Below are 24548 nucleotides of genomic sequence, written 5' to 3' on the forward strand. Positions count from 1 at the left end.
AATAAAAAAATAATAAGGTAAATCAATAACTTTATTTTTGGTTATTATATATTTGTGTTTCTAAAGTTATTTGTTATTGCTCAATAGGTTGAATATTTTTTTTAAGAAAATAATATATATGCAATTATTTTTTTTGTTAGATAGTTCAAGTTAAGTTAAAAATGTCAAAGATGAAAATAATTCACTCATTTTTTAAGAGAAAAAAGAGAATATATGATGAACAAAATTCAGCTTCAGATTCTTTGAGTAATGTTCAAAATATTATTGAACAACCTGTGACACAACTTGTTCACTTCAGAGATGATAATTGATGATTTTAGTTCCATGAAGCATCGTCGAGCAAGTTTAAAAATATCAAAATCTTAAAGTATGTAGTTGAATATTGACTTTTATATAATATAATTACTCTTTTGATATATATGCTACAAATCATATTTTGTTAATTTTTTGTTATATTTTATATTTAATTGCCCCCTCTTATGAAATTTTTAGTTCCGCCACTGTATATAATATTAAAAATATTTTTAAAATAATTTGTGCACCAAATTTAATTATTTATTCTAAATACATTAGTTTAAGAAAATATGAAAAAAAAATTAGTTTTAGCATTTAACTTGTATTTTCTATCATAATTTTTCACTGGTAATATTCTTAATTAGTGCTCTTGAAATATTTGTTGGGAAGACCCATTTACATAAAACATCTTACTATTTTTGTCCTTTTCAAAATGTATGTTACAGAAGTAACAGAACCGCTTATCAAATTCGGAATATATGAAAATGTTAAAATTAATAAGCAATTATATCATGACGGTTTCCAATGTAGTCTAGGCACTGATAGCTGTGCCGGTGAACATTATCTTCTCTGATTTTACCACCAATATTCAAGTTAGTTTTAATGAGAAAAAAAAAAAAATACACTTATCCCATCACATTATTTTTCTTTGCATAGTTTGAAGCTTTTAACAATTAAGAGTTAGGGAAAATTATATTATGATGGGAATAGCATGGAATTCTCATACCCTTGAAGTTGCATACAGAGTGTTAGGATGGAGTGGTTTCTTTCTTTGGTCCTGCAGTTTCTACCCTCAGCTTCTCTTGAATTTCTTTAGGAAGAGGTATATATTGTTTTTTTTGTACACAATATGAATGATCAATTTGCACCGCTTTCAATTTAATTTCAATTCCTCTGGTTTTTTGTAGTGTGGTTGGATTGAATTTCAATTATTTGTTGTTGAACAATACCAAGCACACCTTGTATCTCATCTACAACACTTCCTTGTACTTCAGCTCTTCTGTGCGGTTTCAGTATCATCTCAAATATGGCTTCGACCAGGTATTATTATATTAATTTATTATTATTTTAATTAATTAATTAATGAACTTCTTTTCTCAAATGTTATAAAAAAATATAAAAAAAAATCTAAAATAGTCCCTGACAATTATCTCATAAGACAACGAGGCCTTGACAAAAAAAAAATATCAATCCGACCTCTGAAATTTACTTTTATGGAACTGATTAGTCCATGTGCCAAAAAAAATCAATGTTGTTTTTTTTCACAGGAACTAATCAGTCCAAAAAAACGATCCGGGACCTCGTTGTCCTTTCGAGATAATTATCAGGGGTCTTCACTCAAAAATATATTTAACTGTTATTTTATAAAAAAACACAAAAAATAAAGCACCAAGAAAAAACTTATTTTGATTTTTCTGAAATGTTGTAGATGGTACCTGTTGCTGCAAATGATGTTGCATTCTCAACACATGCTGTTTTATTGACGGGAGTGTTACTGTTTCAATGTGCAATATATGAGGTATTTTCAATATTTTGATTCCATTAATTATTTGTTAAGTTGTAATCATGTGTTGTTCTTTGTGCAGCGTGGGAATCAATCACTATCAAAAGTGAGCATAGGGATAATCTCTTTGGTGTGGATTATTGTCGGAGTTTGTTCCTTCATATCACTTCCTACTAAATCTTGGCTTTGGCTTATCTCCATTTTCAAGTGAGTGTTAATACTTAATTTAATCTCTTAAATTTGAGATCAAATTTAAATTGATCTTTAAAATTATAATTGATTTATAAAATTACAGTTGATTTTTTTTTTTGGTGGCTAAATTACAGTTGATTTAATTTAGACTCTAAAATTTATAAGAGTAATTTGCATTAGTTACTCCAATAATGACGCACTGATTTGACACATTAACTTGTTAAGATTTGATTTGTTGTTCAAGTTCTATTTGATTGAGATTTACTAGAACTCCTAGAAGTTTGGCTGCTGTTTCTCAAAATCCTCACGATAATAACAAATTTAATTTAAAAATTTTGAAGCTCTGGGAGTTGTAGTCAAAGTTATGAGAGTTTTAATAGGTATATATTATAATAGAACTTGGGTGAAGAACCAAATTTCAGTAAGTTAAAGTATGAACACGTCATTAACAGAGATAAGCTTATGAACTAAAGAAATGCATCCTCTCAATTTTTTTAATAATTGAGGGAGTAAAGTGTGATCTTCCACTATTAATTTTATAACTGAGACCAAGAATAAATATGAAACAGAGAGCAATGAAGAGTTGGAGATCATATTTTACACTCAATTTTTTTTTAACAATTGAGATGATCAATTCCCATGAACTAACGCAAGTTATGACTTTAAATTTAGAAATTCAAATTGGGTCCATTAAAATTTTAGAGGTCGGTCAATTTAAGTTTGACATTAAATTTTAGTGACCAGATTGAATATTAACTCTTTTTTTTATCTCTAAATATTTATTAAACCAATAAAATATGACACATTTTCTATGAGACACCACATCTTACACTACTTTGTATTCATTATGAATTTTATCAATCTAACCATTGAATTATGTCCTACTATCTTTGTAATCAAGTTTATCATATTTTAAAAAATTCAAATATCAATAAATATATGATCTAACATTCATTTGAAACTATAATATTTGTACAAATAAAGTGATGTTCTAATGATATATCAAATTAATTTCAAAATTTATTAAATTAATTCATATAGTTAGATGTTGAAATAAATTCAACTATTGAATTGATATGTTGGTGCAGCACAATGCAAGTAATTTTGGCAGTCATCAAATATATTCCACAGGTCAGAAACACATTCTGTTGTGCCTAAAAAAGACATTTAATTGGACTCACAACTGGTCCTTCTAGGTATATTTAATGAACTCTTTCCAAAGTTAAGACATGAATGTGAAGTTGTTGTTTGAATCAAATAACAAATATTGTTTATCTCAAGAGCAAACTCTTGTTTTAATCAAATTATAGTCATATATTCATATATATATCCATACATGAGCTCATTATTACTTCTGCTAACCTCAATTAGCTAACATTTTTTTAATTTATTATTAGAGTGAAGTGCTAAAATAAAAAGGATTACATTTCTGAAAAAAAAAATCTTAAAAAAAAAAGAAATTGGTTTGTGACCCCTAAAAGACAACTGTTCAATAAAATGGCTCAATTGAGCCCATTTTCATTAGCAGCATTATATTGTTTATATACCATATTAAAGATCAGTTTAAATTTACTTTTGGAAAAAGTACTTATTTTTTTCATTTTTTTAAAAAAAAAATTTAATAGACAAAAATTATTTCACATTTAGATAGGCTTTTTAAAAAGAATTTTAAATAAAAATACTTTTTAAAAGGCGTATCCAAATAGATATTAAATTGAATAAAAATACTTTATTTTAAAAAAAAATGCTTTTTTCACTAAAAAAGCCAATCCAAACTAACACTAAATCATTGTATTACAATATTTATATGTGCTAGGTAGACTTTGATTAACCTTAAATTAATAATTTGATTAATTTTAAATACCATTGTGCATTTTGTTTTTTTTTTTTTTATCAAAGATATGAGATTCCAACCTGCAACTATGTGACTCGAACCCGCGACCTCTTAACTGAGTATGAAGAGTCTATGCCATTTGAGTTATAACTCATTAGCCATTGTGCATTTTGTTATTGGCATAAAAGTAATTATTGTACAATAAAATACAGGCAGTTATGAATTTCATGAGAAAGAGCACAGATGGGTTTAGCATTGGAAACGTGCTACTTGATTTCTCAGGAGGAGTCACAAATTATGCCCAAATGGTTGCCCAGTCAATTGATCAAAGTTTGTCTTCTTTTCCAATTTAATTAAGTATATAGTCATTTGATTTTCTGCATTAATTTGATTATTCCTTACTTTTCTTTCTAGATTCTTGGGTGAACTTCTCTGGTAACATTGGCAAAGTGTTACTATCCCTGGTATGTACTATATATACACTTGACCAAATGATTTTTAATATTTTAAAAAAGTGTCAAATTAGTTTTCAATTTTATTTATACTAATTTTGCAGAGAGATTAAATTTTTTGAAATCTTAAAGGAATATAAGAAAACTCATGTGCAGTCAGTTTCACGCGAAGTTTATAACTGAGAGCCCTTAAATAATTTGATTGATTTGACTAAATTTTCATCTAACGACTCTCAGCTATCAACTTCATGTGAAGTCGATGTGAAGTCGACTGCACCTGAGTTTTCACCAAAAATTATTTATTATTTTATTTTAATAATGACTGTTTTGTCTAATATTTTAGATATTAAAAACTAAATTGTATTAATTTCTTTGCATAGTAATTTGTCTCTAACAAAAATTGATAAGAACCAATTTGAAACCTTTTTTTTTTTCCCTTGGCATGAAATCATTGCTATGTACACATTTTCAGGTTTCTGTATTCTTTGATGTTCTTTTCATGTGTCAACACTACTTGTTGTATCCTTCAAAGAAAGCAGCATCAATGTCACCTTCCAAACAGAATAATAGAGTGAAAGAGCCCCTTATTAAGTCACCACTTGGGTCACCTGTGCCATTGGAAAGAGTTTAGTTTCAAGTTAATTTTAAGCTTGTCCATATGTACAGCAAATCTGTGTTCAGTAGAAATGTTTTCATATAAAAATATAGTTAAAATATTGATATGTATTGTATTAAATTATTGAACAATTTTTAACTAATTTTATATAAAGACATTTTTGTGCGAATAATCTCTTCTTTTATATAATGCTAAAAATTTTCGGGGGTTGATGTCCCTGGTTAAAACTTTAAAGTCTCTGTATGCATATGGTCTATGGAAGAACTCAATTTTACCGTTTATAATAACGGCTTCGTTAGATAGACAACAAAAAATCTAAATATCAGTGAATAATGAGTTGAAAATTTAGCCTAATGAAGTTAAAAAAAAAAAATTACTTAAATGACTCAATCAAAAATTTCCATTCAGTAATTCAAAAATTTTAACCATCTTTTATATCTCAATTTACCAAAGCACCAATTTCTACCCCAAACGCTTTGTTGTTGTCATTGTCGCTTGGTCACTAATCAGCCCCCATCGTTGTCTTGATTTTCATCATTGCCGCTAGTTCGTTAACAAGGACTTTTATCAGCGTCACTCTCCTCTAGACCAGAAACGAACGGCGTTGCCCACCCCTAGTGAAAATAATCATCCACTTAAGGATAAAAATAATCATCAGCATACCTAATGAATTGAATATCCAGTATATTTTAATTGCATATAACTAAACCCAATCTAATCAAATAACCATTAACATAAGAATTAAAATAAACATCTACATACATACTAAAATGACAATCCTGAACTGGCCTTTGAAGTAGCTTCAGTGAAAGGCCGTGGTAAAAATGACGTAATGACTAACACTGCTGTTACTCCTTCAACGGTTCGACAACTATTGGCGGCGGCCACCGGTGAGGATAAATGTTCTTCTCCAGTTACTCAAGTGAAAACCACGCAATCACTAACTCAAGTGGCCATTGATGTAGAAAACCCCACAATGACTAACATTGTTGCTGCTCCTTTAATCGATGAGAATGAAGGATTGGATAAAAAAAAAGAAATCATTAAGAGAGTAAAACTGTACAAACTTTGCTGATCTCGTATGAGGAGAATGAAGAGTGGCGCGAAAACAGCGGCAACAGTGGATGGACGGTGAGCGGGAGGCGCGTTGCGCTGAGCGCCGGAGGAAGAGGTGTATCCTGCTGACCGGCGGGGGTGGAGGAGTGTCGAGTTGAGTGGTGGAGGGGAGGACCAGGATGAACGACAGTGTGAGTGGAGGAGCGGAAGAGGGTTGAACAAGGTTTTGAAAACCGGACTAGATTGGCCGATTCAACTGGAAATCGGTCACCTGTCCGGTCAGGTCCACCTCCAAAATCGCTCTGCAAAAAATGACAAAAAATCGGTCGAATCGGTAGTTAACTGCTGAACCGGCTGAACCGACCGAGTTTTTACAAGTGTCGATTTTCTCAAAAGCCACCAAACAACGTCGTTTTGACGCTGTGGGAGAAAAAAAAAAAGCTGAAGTGCTAAAAGGGTGAACCTTACCCATTACCCCAACCCATTCGAAGACACACTCTTCTATCTCAACCCTAATTTCCTCTTCCACCTTCCTCCAACAAACTCCACCGTCACTACCACAATCAACGCCGGATCCGAGCTGCTGTCAGCGGATCGAAGCAGCTGTCACCGTCGCAGATCGAAGCAACTGTCAGCGCGTCGTCGTCTTGAACTATGAACTCTGAAGCTTCTGGCGTTGGCGTCGTCTGGTCGTTGGCTTGTCATCCTGGTCGTTGGCTTCTGTCAACATCGTTGTCGGGAGAGCACAGAAGGCCAGATGACTACCAGATGTCCGACAACGATGTTGACATAGATGCCCGACTACCAGAGGACAGTAATTTTTTTGCCGATTTTTTTGCAGAGCAGTCTTGAAGGTGGACCGGATCGAATAGGTGATCGGTTTTCGGTTATCGATTGAACTGGCAGTTTAGTCCGGTTTCTAGAACTTTGATATTAAGTAGAGGGTACGTTGGCTAACCCTAATAATTGAAATTCAAAAATTGATTATTCTCATAAATTAAAAATTTAATTTTAATAATTAATTTAACTTTTTTAAATCATTGTTTATATTATTTAACATTTACATTGTTTACCTATATTTTTTCATTTTTTTTATATTTACATACTATTAATCTCAGTCAAATCTTGAATTCAAATATATATATATATATATATATATATATATATATATATATATTATAATACAAAAAATTTAACTAACATGTGTCTTAAAAATATATAATAAAATTATTTTGTTAATAAAATATTTTAAATATTTGTATTTAATAAATAAAAATAAATGTATTAAAATTTAAACGTTTTATATTTTTTAAAAAAGAATTTTAATTTATTATCTTAATTATCCTAAGAACACATGTTAGATAAATTGTAAGACAAAATTCATTACCACTGAATCCTAACTTACTAGGGTGTTTGTTATCGTTCTTTCAAGAAAAAAGGTTTTTTTTTCTTCTGTTTCCGTAATATGCGTTAGAGAAAAAGATAAATAGGTCCCTCACCTTTTGTTCCGCGGATATTTTTGTTCTTGACCATTGAAAAATACTTTTAAGTCTTTGACTTTTACAAAATTTGGACGGATCAGTCCTTCCATCCAAATGCCTCTATCAGGGACTGATCTGTTCAAATGCCTCCGTCAGGGACTGATCCGTCCAAGTTTTATGAAAGTCAAAGACTTAAAAATATTTTTCAATGATTAAGAACGAAAATATCTGCGAGACAAAAGATCAGAGACCTGTTTGTCATTTTCTCTGTGTTATTGCGTTATGCGACATGGACTATGTGAGTGTCCTTATTCTGCCATTGAAGTCCAGCTAGTGTTTTTCCAACTTCTTTATTTAAATGTTTGAAAATATCAGCGGATATACAAATAAATATTTTTCTATCAATAATAACTACTAAAGAACTGATTACCAATTTAGGGGGATACAAGGACGGCTCTCGCGGGGCCCGTTGACATGGACTTGCACGTTCATTTTTTAGGGAATGGATGTTTTAATAATTGACTGAGTAAAGTGTAATTTTACGTTATTAATTTTATAAATAAAATTAAAAATAAATATAAAAAATAATAATAAAAGATTAGAAATTAAATTTTACATTCATAATTTTTTTAATAATTAAAAAATCTATTTCCCATTTTTTAAAGAATCTATTTAAATAAGTGTTATGAATTTAAATTTTATATTTACAGTAATTTATTAATTAATTATAAACTTTTAAATAAAATTTTAATTATACAATAAAAAAAAAGTTGCTGTTACACGGATGAATCCACAAAGCCAACGCATCTTCACGTGCTCATAGTGTCACGCTACATTAACTCCCCCATATACTTTTGTTTAATTATAAATTTAAAAAGTTTTTATAAAAAATATAAAATTTAATCTTTAATATTAGGCTATTAGCTATTAAAATACGCATGTTAGCTACTTTTTTTTCTTGCTATTTCACTGTGAAATTAAAATCGTTGGTTTGTGTTATTTCTTTTACAATAATGAAAAATGTGTTTTTTTTTTCCTTTTCTATGACTCCATCATCAAATATCAAATATGATTAAGGACCTGTTTATAGATTCTTAAGTTATTTTTTTATTTTTAATTTATAAAAATATATAGTATAATCTGATATAATTTTTAAAATTAAGTTACAGTTTTTTAAAATGTTATTTTAGTGTTTATAGAGAAATTAAAAAAATAATTTTTTTCGTAATAAAATATTTTTATTATTCTTCTTTTAAAATAAACATTTTTAAAACTAAAAAATTAAATACAAATTATTTTTAATATAAATATTTATTATTTAAGTTATTTTTTTTAAAAAAATTAATTAAACTATTTACTACACTGGATCTAATTATTTTTCTTTTATTCCCAATTATTTTTTGATAAGACAGACATGGTGATCAATTTGAAATAAGTTTCCACGGTTGAATATCCAACACTTAACAGAACAGATGGAACTCTTTTCCATGGGACCACAGTCACTTGTTTTAAATGTATAGGAAATTAAAATTTAAAGTAAAAGTAAAATTAAAATAAAATAATAATTTTTTTAAAATTATATTAAAAAGAATAAAAACTCACGAATAAATGTTTTCATGTGAAACTAATGGTTAAAAATCATTACATAATTTAATATATTTGACTAAATTATTATTTAACATATCTCAATCGTTAAACTTCACGTGAAGACATGTGTATATAAATACTCATTATTATTATAAAATTTTAATAGTTAAATGGATATTTTAATTCGTTCCTGGTTTGTGAAATTTTAGAATTTAGTGGCCAACAAACCATCCTTCTCCACATAAAGTTATAAACAAACAAGCTTCTCTAAAACTCAGACACAGTCTCAAAATCTCAACAGTGCATAGGTATTTTCACACTCTCTCTAGCATTCAATGCTAGTTGTTACTCTTTGCAGTTTGCACAATTACATTCCTGTTTTTCCTTTATTTCTGCATTCCCATTCCTTTCTTAATTTTCCGCTTTTTTTTCTTTTTTAATTTATGTTTGAATGTTGATTTGGGAATTGTGTGTGTGTAGATTCAAAGGTGGTTGTTTTTGAATTAAGTCATCGCTATGGATTTGGCATCCGGTGTTGGTGGCAAGATCAACAAAGCTCAAGTTCTAGATGCTGTTGATAAGTATGCCATTTCTCTTTATTTTAATAATTTTTTAGATTTATATATTTAATTTTTTAGCTCTATATATACATGCAATTTGTTTCTGATATTGATACTCGCATTTTGGTTGAATTTCTGTGTGATTTCAGTAATCTGATCACTTTTTTTTTTAATTTACTCAAGTTTTCTCTGTTCTCAGTTGTTTTTTTTTTATAATTTTATTTGATAATAAATGTCGCAACATTTAGTAAAGAAATTTTTAGATTTATATTTAAATTTTTAGCTTGATAATTACACATGCAATTTGGTTAAATTTTGTGTGATTTCAGTAATCTGTTCACATCTTTTTGTATTTACTCAAATTTTCTCTGTTCTTGGTTGGCTTTTGATAACTTGATTTGATTTGATAATAAATGTTATAACATTGAGTAAAGAATTTTTCTATTCGCAATGGAAATTTGGATATTTATTCACTAATCAATGTAACATTATCAAATCTTTCTTTCAATTTTACCCTCCAGGCCTCCATACAACTTTAAGCACAACACAAAATAAAATTAGAACAGACTGTTGAAAATGTTCTGCATCTCTGTTGGTTTTGCTGCTAATATAATCGGGTGACTTGTGTTGGTTATGTAAAATAACTTGATAATTGTTTGTTCTTAAGCCCTTAAGATTAAAGTCATTTGCGCTTCAGAAAATTGGTGATTCTACTGCTATTAAATTTGGAAATTATATAAATCTCAGTTTATTTATACATACATTGGTTGGAGTAGTAATCTTGGTTTTGTCTGTTATTGATCTTATTGTTCAGGTATGAGAAGTATCATGTTCACTATGGAGGGAAACAAGAAGATAGGAATGCTAACTACACTGATATGGTGAGAGATTAAGAAGAAAAAACAATAAAATATATTATTATGGCTCTGAACTATTATTATGGATATCTAGTTAATTAGATTGGTTATTCTGTCACAATTATGTTTTGATGATCAACGCATAGCTATCTCCTTTTCATTTTTACTTTTTAGAAAGAGAAAATCGATGGATATATGTTTTTTTTTTCTTTATTTCATCTATCCTCCTTCCATCACACAAGTGATGTTTGTTTATATTTTCTCGTCTTGTAGCTATTTTGATTATTTGCAGAAAGGATATCATAAGAATGCATATTTTTCAGGTTAACAAATACTATGATCTTGCTACGAGCTTTTATGAGTTTGGGTGGGGAGAATCTTTCCATTTTGCACACAGGTCTGTTTGCTTCATTCTGCAATTTCAAATTCAATATTTTGCTGTTAATTGGGTCATGCTGATGTCTTTCTTCTCTTTCAGATGGAATGGTGAGTCTCTTCGAGAAAGCATCAAACGTCACGAGCATTTCCTTGCTTTGCAACTTGGCTTGAAGCCTGGGCAGAAGGTTTTGATATTGGTAGAAACTCAGGTGCAATTAACTTCATGTAAAGTTGATAGTTGAGAGTCGTTAAATTATTTGACAGGATTGACTAAATTGTCATCTAACGGCTCTCAGCTATCAACTTCACATGAAGTTAACTGCGCCTGAGTTTCCACCTTTGATATTTCAATAGAATAAAGTAGCATCTTGTTATTTGGTTATCTGTATATTTTTAGTAAATACTCATGAACTTTTTTAATTTTGGGCTTAGGTTTTGGATGTTGGATGTGGAATTGGAGGACCATTGAGAGAAATTGCTCGCTTTAGGTGAACAATAACTCTTCATTTTTGGCTTCCTCTCCTTTTGCTCTTCCCTGCTCTGCCTTTACTGCTTGACAAAAATTGGTTAAATGAATTTTTCTGCAGCTCAACATCAGTTACAGGGTTGAATAACAATGAGTACCAAATATCAAGAGGAAAGGTATGTGTTGTGAGATGTAACGCGCTGACACAAGTTTTGACTTTTGAGAAGTAATTGGCAAAACTATTTGACCTTCTGGTTCAATCACTATATCTATCATTGTTAAAATTGTTGAGTCTTCTCACATACGTGCATTGATTTGAGTATTACTATGTATTTAGCACATTAATGCTTGGGAATTTTGTAGTATACTTATGAGTCTTCTAGTGTTTGATACACAAAGTCTATCATCATAAGCTTCCTGTTAGTTGAACCATTATTTTGACCTTCTTGATGAAGTATTTATGTTGATTTTCCATATTTTCTTAAACGATGATAGTATCTATACCTATATGTAGAGAGAATTGGGGTAGTTTGACTTGAATCTTGGTTCCTCACATCTTTTTGGTCTCTCTCACATTTTTGTAAATTCCAAAATGGTCATTGTGAGAAATCAAACCTAGTTTCTTCAAGTTATACACTATATAGATTCTTTAACTACAAAACTATGATTATTTTTTTGTTTGTTGGGTTATATAAAAAATAATTAATAAGAAGTGTTGCTTGACGGCAACTTCAAAAGCATTTCCATCATTACAGTTTTTTGTTATTTGACAGGAACTCAATCGTATAGTTGGAGTAGACAAGACTTGCGACTTCATTAAGGTTGATACTGAGAAATCAATTCATTTTTGTTTTCCAAGTTGGAAACCTACTAGTTTTCACAACATGTAGATCCAAGATTATTGTAAAATTGTTCCTATCCAATTATATATGTTAGATAGTTATTTCGGAAAAGCTTATATAAAAATGCATAAGACATAGATTTTGGCTAAGAGTAGTTTGATAATGCAGGCTGATTTCATGAAAATGCCTATTCCAGACAACAGTTTTGATGCAGTATATGCAATTGAAGCCACCTGCCATGCACCTGATGCTGTATGTGACCGAAATTCATACACTTACAACTTTTTATTCTTACTTCTTTTGCAAGTTATCAATAATTATGGATCAATTTTCAACGTAGCCTTACATATAACTGCATGAAGTAAATGTGTTGGCAGTAAATTTCAACAATGATGGAATTTTTATGTTCTAACATATTTAAACCTCATGCATTCGGAATAGTATGGATGCTATAAAGAAATTTATAGAGTGTTGAAGCCCGGCCAATGTTTTGCTGCATACGAATGGTGCATGACCGATGCATATGATCCCAATAACCAAGAACATCAAAAAATCAAGGTAAAATGGACGAAACAAAGATGTTATCTATTAATTCTGTGGAAACAACTTCATGTTTTGTAATTCAATACATAAAATTGATTCTTGCAGGCAGAAGTTGAGATTGGTGATGGCCTTCCAGACATTAGGTCGACTACAAAGTGTCTTGAAGCTCTTAAGCAAGCAGGTTTTGAGGTGAACAATAAAATCTTAGTAGTAATTTTGACGATATTGTTATTTGATTTTCTAAAAGATAGACAATTGGCTAAGAGGAGAATCATTCCTTTTCTGTATGAAGATAATATGGGAGAAAGATCTTGCAAAGGAGTCTCCTGTTCCCTGGTACCAGCCTTTAGACACAAATCACTTCTCACTGAGTAGCTTCCGTCTAACCGCTGTTGGACGATTTTTTACCAGAAACATGGTATTGTTACTCAACACCATAGCTATTATTTTATTCGGATTTAATTCCACTCTATTGTGATTTGGCAACACGTAGTTGAAAATTACAATAAAATTAGGAGTGGATTTTGCCACTTCCAAATTGAGACATCTTAATCTCAATTACCAAACATATTTATTACAAATTTTCATCAAGTTAGAGTAGCATTATTAATTTTAGAGTGGCATACTAGCATTATCCTCTCAGACATATATATATAAGATAAGATCTTTTGTATTACTCAATTTGATATTAGTTTCAGTCTTTCAGACCGTAAATTTGATTTATTTTAGGTCAAGGCTTTGGAATTTGCTGGATTGGCTCCAAAGGGAAGTCTAAGGGTTCAAGATTTTCTAGAGAAAGCTGCTGAGGGACTAGTTGAAGGCGGAAAGTAAGTTTCTCATTTATCTTTGTAATGTCATTTTCTATCCATATTTGAAGCTTATATATTATATACTTGTTTCAATTGGAGCTAAGGTTGGGATGTTCTTATTTCTTAAACCATTCCTGGCAATTCGGCTCCGATTGATTAGTGTCTCAGATACAAAAATACATAGACATAGAGATGCACAAAGATGTATAGTTGCACAGAACAGAGATGGCGAGAAACACGATAGAACTGAAATATAATGTCTCAGTGTGTATCATCTTAAAAGGAAGGATAGTGGTATCTCTCTCAGTGACCCATCCGGTCTTGATCTCGTCTCTCATTCTCATTCTTGACTCTTAAGTTGGAAGGACACTAATATGAAAACATCTGAGTTTCGATCGAAGCACATCGGAATCAAATGTGATTTAGTTTAATCTAACAACAACTCTCACTAGAGGAGGACTATCTGAAACTTGACTTGCTTTTGTTACCTATTTTCAATTTTCAGGAAAGAGATATTCACACCTATGTACTTCTTTTTGGCTCGGAAGCCTCTTTCGGAGAGCAACTAAATTGGTGGCGCAAATTGCATTCTGTAGTAAGGACTTCAAATCTTGGATTGTGTTTTTTTATGGCCTTATCAGAGTGATATTGTCTGTTTTAAGTTATTTTGTGTCTTGATTTTGATTCTAGTTGGTGGTAATTAAGTAGGGTGAAGACTCACATGCAGTTGTCTTTATATAAAGTTGATAGTTGAGAACCGTTAGATGGTAATTTAGTTAAACTTGTCAAATCATCTAACGGTTCTTAAATATTAACTTCACATGAAGACAACTGCATGTGAGTTTGAGAGTTTCTACCATTAAGTAGAGATGGCTTTGAATTTTCTCAATGGATGGGTTATCACTTATCATGTCATATTTATGTACCCTATGCAGTGTAAGAAAACATAAATAAGAAAGAAACTATGTGATTTCTAACCCACTTAGGAAATTCATTGTCTCTATCTTAAATCTTTATGAAATCCAATTCCTTATTTATTTTATTTTCATTTTTTATTTTTTGGATTTAACGAGTTGATGTGTATTCTGATGTATACTGAAGTACTAGTTTTAAACTGTCCTTAGTTATCCCTATTGAATATAAATTTAAGCATAATTAATAAACATATATAAGTCTTTTAGAGTTTGGTAAATTCTTGCCAAAGTTTAAAGAAAATTATATTACGTCAAAATGTATAAACTAAAATCAAAAGAAAATGCTAAGTGGTGCAATTAAGACATATCTATTGCATGAAATAACTAATTATACAAAGTAAAAAACTTGTTTCATAGAATTTACGTACAATGCGAAATTCAATGAATAGAAATATAAAATATTGGAATGGTACAAATACAATGCATTTTGTCCAAGTTATACTTCTTGAGCAGGAACAGAATCTTTGATTTGTTGATCTATTGGAATTGGACTTTCAGAGATTAGAGGTTGCTTGATTTCTTTGTAATTTTTGGAACAAGTAACCCCTTTCTTCTCCGGATAAAGTACATAGTGCTGAAGCATTAGAATTGAATCGTAAACTATAGTCACCTAAAATGATTTAAGAAGAAAAAAAAAACAAAGAAAACAAATTAGAATTCATTGATCAATATATAGCTAATCCACCTTAATTTAAACTAGTTCTTCCATACAAAAGAGTTGAAGAATGAATTCTTATTGCATGGATTAATTGGAAAATAAGGAAATTAATCATCTTTAAAGAAAAATATTGAAAATGAGAGTAAATTACATACCAAGGATATCAATACTTTTCCCATGTTTCCATAGAAGTTCACCCATGAACCTAGAGCGAGGTACATCATTGAGTTAGAACTTAGAACTCACAACACACATTATTTATTTATATAATTTGATATTGTATAATGAAGTATGTACTAATTCACTAAAATTTGTTATTAACCTTGATCTATATTAATAAAATAATAAAAAAAAAATAACAAACCTAACCTTGATCTATAGACTGCACAGCCATTTGTGAATAATTAAAGACTCCTCCGGAAAAATCAAGAAGAACACCACCAATGCTGAATCCATCTGTGCTCTTTCTCAAGAAGTTCATGAATGCCTATGTTCCATAATACAGTATCATTATGACTTAATTAACATTAAAAAAAATAAAAAGAATAATGTGAATCAAGTAATAAATGCATGCATGCAGGGTAAGGCTTGCATTCTGACCTGGGGAAAGTATTTGATTATTGTCATGCATACTTGAATTGAGCTGCATTTTATTGATTTTTCCACAGTATTATCAGAGGAAAATTTAATCATAATACATTATATATAAGTTAACTACAATAAATAAATTAATGAGTTCAACTAAGGAGGGAAAATTCTTTTTGGTCGATTATCTAATTTTTTTAAATAATTTTTTATTCTAAATTTTAAATCCTAAACTTTAAATTCTAAACTCTAAATTTTAATCCTAAATCCAAGCCTCAATAAAGGGTTAAACAACAGTTTTACAATAAAAAAAAATTGACTAATTCAATTAAAAAATGATTGACATACTTATTCTAAATGAATATATAACAATAGTTATAAACTTATAATAGAATGAAAATAAAGGAATAGAAATGCATGTCTTAGAAAACAAAATACTCTATCATTTATTGATTTAATATCCTTGAGAGATGCCACATTTGCAGATGAGTGATCTAATAGCGTTGAATCAAATAAGTTTCGAGGTGAAAACTCAGGTGCAGTTAACTTCAGGTGAAGTTAATAATTGAGAGCGGTTAAATAATTTGACTGATTTAACTAAATTTTCATCTAACGACTCTTAGTTATCAACTTCACATGAAGTTAATTGCACCTGAATTTTCACCAGGTTTCAATATCATATTAGAATCGAGATTAAATAAGTCTAATTAAATCTCAAAAACTAATTAAACGGATCAGAGATATTTCGCACTTATAACTAAAAAATACAGGACTTGTAATGCCAGTAACTAATGCATCTACTTCCCAAAGATTTTGTTGTTCAAATAATGGCCCTAGAAAAATGAAACAGGTTCATGATCCTCAAAAGATTGATTGAGAAACTGAGTCACCAAAGAGAATCATCAAACTTACTTGAAGATGGAGATTAGCCAAAGCCATGAGTGGGAAGGTAATGCAATGAAAAAACAAATTGAATAAATGATGCACACAATAGCCACTATTGAAATGGCATATTTGGTGAATTTCTGATTTCCACGCTGCAAAAAGTTACAAATAAAAGGAACCATTTTTTAAACTATTCTAAGACTCAACAATAAACCAAATTAAACTTTAGGTTTAATCATTACGTTGGTTCATATAGTTTCACCAAATTATAATTAGATCTCTATATTTTTTTCTTTTCAATTGAATCCCTACACGGTTTTTAAAATTTACGGAACATTTCTCCCAAAAAATATGTGGTCAAAGATATAATTAGGTTTTTAATCGTGGATATCTTCAATTTTCGAAGAAATATTTAGTTAATTTTAACATTTTTTACACTAATAAGAACTTAATTACAAAATAAAAAACAGTGTAGAGACTAGTTGAAAGAAAAAAATTATAGAGACCTAAATACAAATTCAATGAAATTATAAGAACTAATAGAATAATAGAGTAATTAAATCTAAACTTTATTAACAACAGAGAAAAATAAAAGATATATTTAGGAAGAAGTTTGATAATACTTACTTCATAGATTGCAAGTTGGAACAATACAACTAAATTCATTACAACAGAGTGAGTTGAGAAAGCAACATCATTAGCCGCTACAGGGATCATCTACAAAAACAAAGAGATCATATCAGATTCAAATGATTTAGGAGATTAATAATTAACAGGCTTGGTTCATTTTCATGTTCATAAGATCAATACAAAACTAGTGACTTGTCCACTTATAATATTACCTTAGTTTTAGTGTACTAATAGTGAGATAATACTCAATTTGGTCCCTGAAATTATATGTGAGTCTTAATTTAGTTCCTGAAATTTCAATTGCCTCTATTTAGTCTCCGAAGTTTATAAACATGCCTCATATTAGTCCCAGACACCATTTTTTGTATAAAAACGTTAATAGAGCGCTGTTGTAGACTATCACATGTCACGTTAAAACTTGTAAAATGATGCAATTTTGGTTTTGATATTTAAATAGCTCAAAAACGGCATCGTATTACTTATTTTGTTAGGTAAAATTTTAATAAACACCATTTAAGATGTTATTTTTGGGTTATTTGAGTGTCAAAACCAAAATGACATCATTTTACAAAGTTTAGTGTGGCATCCAGCTGTCACGACAATGTTCCGTTAACATTTGTACCTTGAAAATTATTTCAAGGACTAACATGAGTTATGTTCACAAAGTTTGGGGACTAAATAGAGGCAATTGAAACTTCAGGGACTAAATTGAGACTCGTGTGTAAGTTCAGGAACCAAATTGAGTATTATCTCACTAATAGTATTTTTGTAAAACTCCTAAACAAACTAAAACAGTACATTAAAAAAAATGAAGAAGAAGACACAAACCTGTTGGTAGCCATACTTATCAAAATATTGTTTCTGAATAACAGGACTAAAGAAGAGGGAAGCGTTGTATATGAGATATGACCAGTGCTTTATCGTGTTTAGAATCTCGTAATCAAAGTTCAACCCCACCACACTAATGAGTTCAACACAACACTTGATAGTTAAAAGCAAAACCAAGAAGAAGAAAAAACAGAACAAGGAGTAAGAGTATGATGAGAAGACCTTTTTCTGCGGAAGTTTAAGATGACTTGTGGGTAACAAGATATGCCCCATGAAATGAAAGTCAACCAACCAAACACTTGGTATGTTACTTCCAGTGGAACTGAATTCCATGAAGCCATTCTTTCTTTGATGGGGAGGAACTTCTGCGTTGCCAATGTTACAAGCAAGTTGGAACTCCCAAACTTTTGTGGCAAAGTTTTGTGGGACCCTATTCATCATTATTCCACTCTTTGGATCTCACGTCTTAAATTAATTAGAATTTATTTTATTTAATATTTATTAATTATTAGACAAGTTTAAACTGTTATTAACTAATTTATTTTGGTTGCTAAATATTTTCGCACAAATATATATTAATTCATCCTTCCTATCATTGGTAAAAATGATAAATATTATACTCTAATTAAGAATTATTAGATTCAAGTCCTATAAATAATTTTTTATTGAGTTAATTTTACAGTCCATTGTTTATATTGTTCACAAAAATTAACGAAAGATAGAAAGATTTAAACCTACAACCTCTTGTGTGAGTACGAGGAGACTATGTGATTTGAACTATAATTTATTGACGTAATTTACATCGTTTAATAACGATAAAAAATAGAAAAGTCTAGGAGACCAGCAACTTTTGTGTTTTATGGCCAGCACTTAACCATCAAAACAAAAGTGAGTGATCTCCCACCATTAGATGTAATCTCACACCATTAAAAACACTAATTGATGACTAATTGATGGTTACAAAATACCAAAATTGCTGGCCCCTAGCGTTATAATATTGAAAATTAAAATTGATTTGATATGTCATTATAATATTTTATGGTTAGATTATATATATATATATATATATATATATGTCTTAATTTTTTAAAATTTAATAAGTTTGATTATCAGAGTAATATAAATGCTTTGGTTGAAAGTGGGGTATTTGAGTTGTTCAAATATGTACTTGCATTATTAGTAGGCAGTAGCTTGTAAAATTTTCCTTCTGAGACTGGATTTTCCTCTTTGTGATGTCTGCATGCACCTGGTACAAAATTTGTGCTTAATTCAGTTTTGATTGTGAGGGCTATGCAGCCAAAAAGGAAATATCACTTTCCGTTTTCTTTACGTGTTTGTCTGTTTGATAAGTAATATTGATTGAATTTTAGAAAGCCTAATAATAGGGTCCTTATTCTGGACAGATTCATTTCTTGTCATCAAATGCTATACAGGGCAGATTCATTTTGATCTAAATTTAATAGTCTAAAATTTAAGATTTACTATTTATGATTTTGAAATTATGTTTTAACGTTTGGGATTTAGTGTTTAAGATTTAGGATTTTAAAATTATGATTTAGGTTTTAAGATTTAATATTTTAAATTTATAGTTTAGAATTTAAAATTTAGTGATTTAATCTATAATTTCAAAATTAGTAGTGATAGTTCATAATTTAGAATTTTAAAGTTAAAGTTTACGATTTAGAATTTAGAATTTAATATTTAAAATTTATAATTTAAAATTTAAAATTTACTGATTTAGTGTATAATATTTAAAGTTTAGGTTTATAATTAGAATTAAAATTAATGTAAAATATTTATAAAAAATTAATACTTTTGTGTTAAGATGAATAATAATTATATAATATTATTTTTTCATGCAAAACATATTTTATTTGACGAGTCTTTTTTCAGCCTAAAATAAAATTCAACATGTATGGTAATTTATTAGCATGTTACATTTTCATAATCCCTAATTCCCTTCTATCACTATATTATGATTAGAGTTTAATTTAATTTAAAACATGATGGAAACTCAGATAGAGTTGGCTTTATGTGAAGTTGGTACTTGTGAGCCGTTAGATGATTTGATTGATTTGACTAAATTTTCATCTAACAGTTCTCAAATATCAACTTCACGTGAAGCCGACTTCACCTGAGTTTTCACCTTAAAACATTCGTACCAAAGATTTGAAACTAGTAAAATTAAATATAACTTAATTAATTAATAAATTATAATTTAAATGACATAAAATTTTTTAGGGCCCCGCTACACATACATGCAAATAACGCATACAATCCTTACAAGTTGGCCCAACCCAGGTTTAATCCACGCGCACTCCCTCCCTTTAAATGGAGCGTCAATTCCACGCGCGTCCCTCAAACGATTACACTTCGAAAAAACCGCTCGTTATGGCTCACTCTTCCTCTTCTCCTTCAAAGATAACACAAATCCTCAAGTTTCGAGCAACATTCCAAACCGAAGAGACATTTGAACTCGTCGCGAATAATAGCAGAAACCATCAACAAAATATTATTCAAGGTACGTTATTGTTTTACTCATCTTGTACATTTTCCACATTTCTGTTTCTAATTTCGAAATCGAAGAACTAGGTTTTACTGTTCTTCTATGTTCTTCTAGGTTTTATTGATCTTCTTGTTCTAAATCTCATATCACTGTTTTTACTATTCTTCTTATTCTAGATTTTACTCTTCTTGTAAGTTCCTCTAGGTTTTACTGTTCTTCAAAGTGGTTCTAGGTTTTACTGTTCTTCTTGTTCTAGTTCTTCTCGTAACTGATTTTTCGCTGTATATTGCTTAATTTATTGGGTGTATATGGAGTAATTTGTATGGGTGTATATGGTTGATTGTTGGGTGTATATGGCGTAATGTGTTGGGTGTATACGGCGTAATTTGTTGGGTTTATATTCCTGAACCCATATCATGTAATATAATCAACTGTTGCAACTGTTTTAATATTGCTTGTCCTTGGGTGTATATTGCTTGACATTGTAATATTGCTAGAGCTTGTATATTTATCCATGTTTCAGTGAATTGAACATAATTTTGAACTGATCTAATTAAATACTTATGAAATCGGTTTGGGTGTATGTACCTCATCTAAGTTTTTACCGTTCATAGCTTTTACTGTTCTTCTTGTTCTAGTTCTTCTTCTAACTGATTTTTGTGTGTATATTGAGTAATTTGTTAGGTGTATATGAAGTAATGTGTTGGGTGTATATGGTTGATTGTTGGGTGTATATGGCATAATTTGTTGGGTGTATATTTCTGAACTCATATAATTTAATATAGTCAACTGTTGCAAATGTTCTAATACTGCTTGTCCTTGGGTGTATATTGCTTGACATTGTAATATTGCTTGAGCTTGTATATTTATCGTTGTTTGAGTCAATTGAACATCATTTTGAACTGATCTCATTAAATACTTATAAAATCGGTTTGCGTGTATGTGGTTGATCTATGGGTGTATCTGACTGATATCTATGGGTGTATTTTTCATTGCAGTAAAAATGGAAGGCAAAAACCAAGCTGAAAAAAATGTAAGAACAAATATATGTTTTCGATCAAATCAGTTTTTCATAATAGAAATATATCTAACTCTAATTTTGCTTTGTTTACAGCAAATCAAGGACCTAAAGTGTGCAACCCATCTGTTGAGTGAGAAATTCAGAAATATGAGCGAGGAGAAGTGATGCAATAAGACTGTCCAGGCCATCCTCATTGTTATTGAGTCCATTTTGTCAGATAGATTCTAATGATATTGTCACTGATTAATGTAACTGTTATATACTCTTGTAAGAAATTGAACACATGGTGTAAATATATTTGATCCAATTATAAGTAAATTTTTTTTCCATAATTAAACTCTCTCTGGTGTATTCAAAATGTCTGATTTACAGGTACTATAATATGAAGGAAAACATCAAACCAAATATACACCCATAACCTGGCATTTTACACCCAAAGAATGTTGATTATACACTCAAAACCCTAAGAACCTAAATCCTAAACCCTAAACCCTAAACCCCTAAATCATAAACCCTAAACCCTAAAAATGAAACCCTAAACCCTAAAACCTAAAACCATAAAACCCTAAACCTTAAACCCTAAAACCCTAAAACGCTAAACCCTAAACCCTAAAACATAAACCCTAAACCCTAAACCACCCAACCTACTATACCCAAATCATTGAATTTTAGGATTTAGGGTAATTATATTATTGTTTGACAAATTGAATAAGCGAGCTGTTCCGGGTAATAAACTTGTTAAAAAATGAATGCATGCTCTCGCTCCTTTGTGTGCTTCTCATCCCTGCCCAGAAGTGGTGATCCAGATAGATTGGAACCCATATATGACAGTCTGCATAGAGATCTGCATAATACACCCAAACACAGACTATAAATACACCCGATAAAAATTAAATTTACACCTCTGCTGCAGATTTTAACCCAACACTACCTGAAAGTCACTTGTTGTCCACAAGACCAAAATTTAGCAGAAAATCATTCCAATTCCTATCAAATGAGTCTTTGATATGAGAGTTTCATTTTCCCTCTCTGCTACATGTAATCAATTGATTCTTAATCTCGTTTTCCTTCCTATTTGTGCTCCGAACTCTTGTAGAAAAACCTGCAGCCTTGGCGTAGTTCCTGTAAAATTTTTCAGCATCTTCAAGGGTGGTAAAGGTAATTCTAACCTTCGGAACAAACTGGTCATCAACAACAGAGAGATGCTGCAGAATACACCATGTCAAAAACTATAAATACACCCAATTATTGCTAATATAATACACCCGAACGGCACCAACTCAACTAAAATGACAATAAAAGCCATAAGCTGTAAATACACAGGCTGCAGAATACACCATGACAAAAACTAAAAACACACCCAATCATGTCTGATATAATACACCCGAACGACAACAACTCAACTAAAATAACAAAAAAAAGCCATAAACTGTAAATACACCCACACTCCCGAAAAAATACACCCAAAAAAGTTTTGATCTACACCCGAGCATCTGCTATAAATTCCAGATAATCAATCAAAACTAATACATTACATTCAATCCACAGATTTATGTTCACGGGGAAGTTTCACAGTCAATGTTCACGAATTATTCAGCTACACAATGCTATACAAATTACCGCAACAAAATTCAGAGTAATCGTATGTAAATCAAATCTAAGGAACTTCGTTAGATTCAAATTCATAATCCACTTCGCCCTGATTCAGCTGACAATCTGAGGTTGAATCATCCATTATCTTTAAAACGAGTTCAAACTTTGATTTTAGAAACCAGAAAATCGAAAAGAAAACGAAGCTGGAGTTACAGAAAGAAGAACTAACGTCAATGACGAAGAACAAACCAATGAGAAAGGAGAGGAAAAGAACGATCGAAAAATCAGGAGAAGACGCGCAAGAAGAAGAACGATGAAAGAACGATGAAATTTGGAAAGAAGGAAAACAAAGAAGGAAACAAATCTTTTAAATTTGGTAGTTATACAAACACGGAATCTTTATATAGCGTGTGGAAGTGACGTACAAATTGCAGCGCATTTTAATAGATTAGGCGTTAATGAACTTGTAATAGTTATAAGCCCTAATCGCTTGTATACTGAACTTTAAGACATTTAAATAGTATAATCTTTTCGTACTCGTATAAGAATTTGCAAGTTCGGGTGTGTATCTTTGATAAAAAAAATTGTGGCTTCCAATCTTATTCCAAAAAAAAATATGACGCAAGTGAAACCCTAATCTTTGGGCGACTCCTCAACACCACCATCATCCTCGTTCATGCTCTGCGCTGCCATGCCGGAGGTTGCTCGCCGCTGACGTTCCTCGGTCGCCTCCCCGTCGTTTCACCGATTTCCTCACCTCTGTTCATCGTCTCTGTTCCAGTGTTCCTCTGTTCTGGTTTCTTCTTCTCTTCGGTTGCTTCTTCTGGCTTCTGCTTCTGCTACTGATTCTTCTTCTGGCTTCTGCTTCTGCTGGTTCAACTGGCTTCTGCTGCTTCTTCTTCGTCTGGGCATCTGGCTTCTGATTTTTCTTCTGTTTAAATTCTGGAAGTTTACTCTTCTGTCAAATATGAATAGCTAGGAACTAATAGTTTGTTAGAGATTAGTGTTATTTGCTTCTGTTTCGCTTGCAATTTAGGTTCACTTCTCCATCTTCATTAAACACAATGAAATAAGTGGCTTGCATGTGACTGGTTGCAGTTCTTGATTTATGTTTGTTCCTTTTTGGATCTTGGACATGCGTTTCAAATGCCTAAAAACTTGTAATATGTGCCTGTGTAAAAGGATTTGCTGCATCTTTATAGGCTATTCCCTTGAAGCTGCTTGCTTTCCTTTGATAAACTGTTGTAATAAATTTGGAGCTTAGTCAGAATTTAGAATTGTGAATATTTGAAGAAAACTCTCAAGTCTTATTATTACATTTTTCTCTATGTCTTGGACAATACAATCAACATAGACCCCTTTATTAAATCATTCACATTTAACATGTTACTCTTTTC

The 24548-nt window shown here is 30.6% G+C and overlaps 3 protein-coding genes across 4 annotated transcripts; 2 read left to right on the plus strand and 1 right to left on the minus strand.

The window, feature by feature from the left end:
* The first annotated feature begins 825 nt into the window (after positions 1-825).
* LOC107622758 (cystinosin homolog) lies at positions 826-5064 on the plus strand. Of its 2 annotated transcripts, none has more exons than XM_016324779.3 (8): positions 826-1117; positions 1203-1335; positions 1724-1813; positions 1881-2005; positions 3079-3121; positions 4037-4154; positions 4239-4288; positions 4749-5064. In XM_016324779.3, the coding sequence occupies exons 1-8, from the start codon at positions 993-995 to the stop codon at positions 4905-4907; spliced, it is 843 nt and encodes a 280-aa protein (XP_016180265.1). In that variant the 5' UTR covers positions 826-992; the 3' UTR covers positions 4908-5064. The 2 variants fall into 2 exon arrangements, with proteins under 2 accessions (XP_016180265.1, XP_016180266.1); XM_016324780.3 differs by having other exon boundaries at positions 1290-1335.
* Positions 5065-9177: 4113 nt separating this feature from the next.
* On the plus strand, positions 9178-14461 carry LOC107622756 (cycloartenol-C-24-methyltransferase). The gene is made up of 14 exons (XM_016324777.3): positions 9178-9324; positions 9497-9597; positions 10391-10457; positions 10757-10830; positions 10912-10996; positions 11244-11299; positions 11399-11453; positions 12051-12098; positions 12288-12371; positions 12561-12677; positions 12768-12851; positions 12955-13080; positions 13392-13489; positions 13977-14461. Exons 2-14 carry the CDS (start codon positions 9533-9535, stop codon positions 14038-14040), a joined length of 1023 nt encoding a protein of 340 aa, XP_016180263.1. The 5' UTR covers positions 9178-9324; positions 9497-9532; the 3' UTR covers positions 14041-14461.
* A 273-nt stretch (positions 14462-14734) lies between these two features.
* On the minus strand, positions 14735-18468 carry LOC107622757 (cystinosin homolog). Its single transcript, XM_016324778.3, has 8 exons — positions 18254-18468; positions 18032-18164; positions 17201-17290; positions 16601-16725; positions 15704-15746; positions 15473-15590; positions 15259-15308; positions 14735-15055 (listed from the first exon to the last, which is right to left on the minus strand). The coding sequence occupies exons 1-8, from the start codon at positions 18370-18372 to the stop codon at positions 14882-14884; spliced, it is 852 nt and encodes a 283-aa protein (XP_016180264.1). The 5' UTR covers positions 18373-18468; the 3' UTR covers positions 14735-14881.
* Positions 18469-24548: the final 6080 nt, after the last annotated feature.

The sequence above is a fragment of the Arachis ipaensis genome, chromosome B10, assembly GCF_059453495.1.
Source record: "Arachis ipaensis isolate K30076 ecotype BB chromosome B10, ASM5945349v1, whole genome shotgun sequence".
Lineage (NCBI taxonomy): Eukaryota > Viridiplantae > Streptophyta > Magnoliopsida > Fabales > Fabaceae > Arachis > Arachis ipaensis.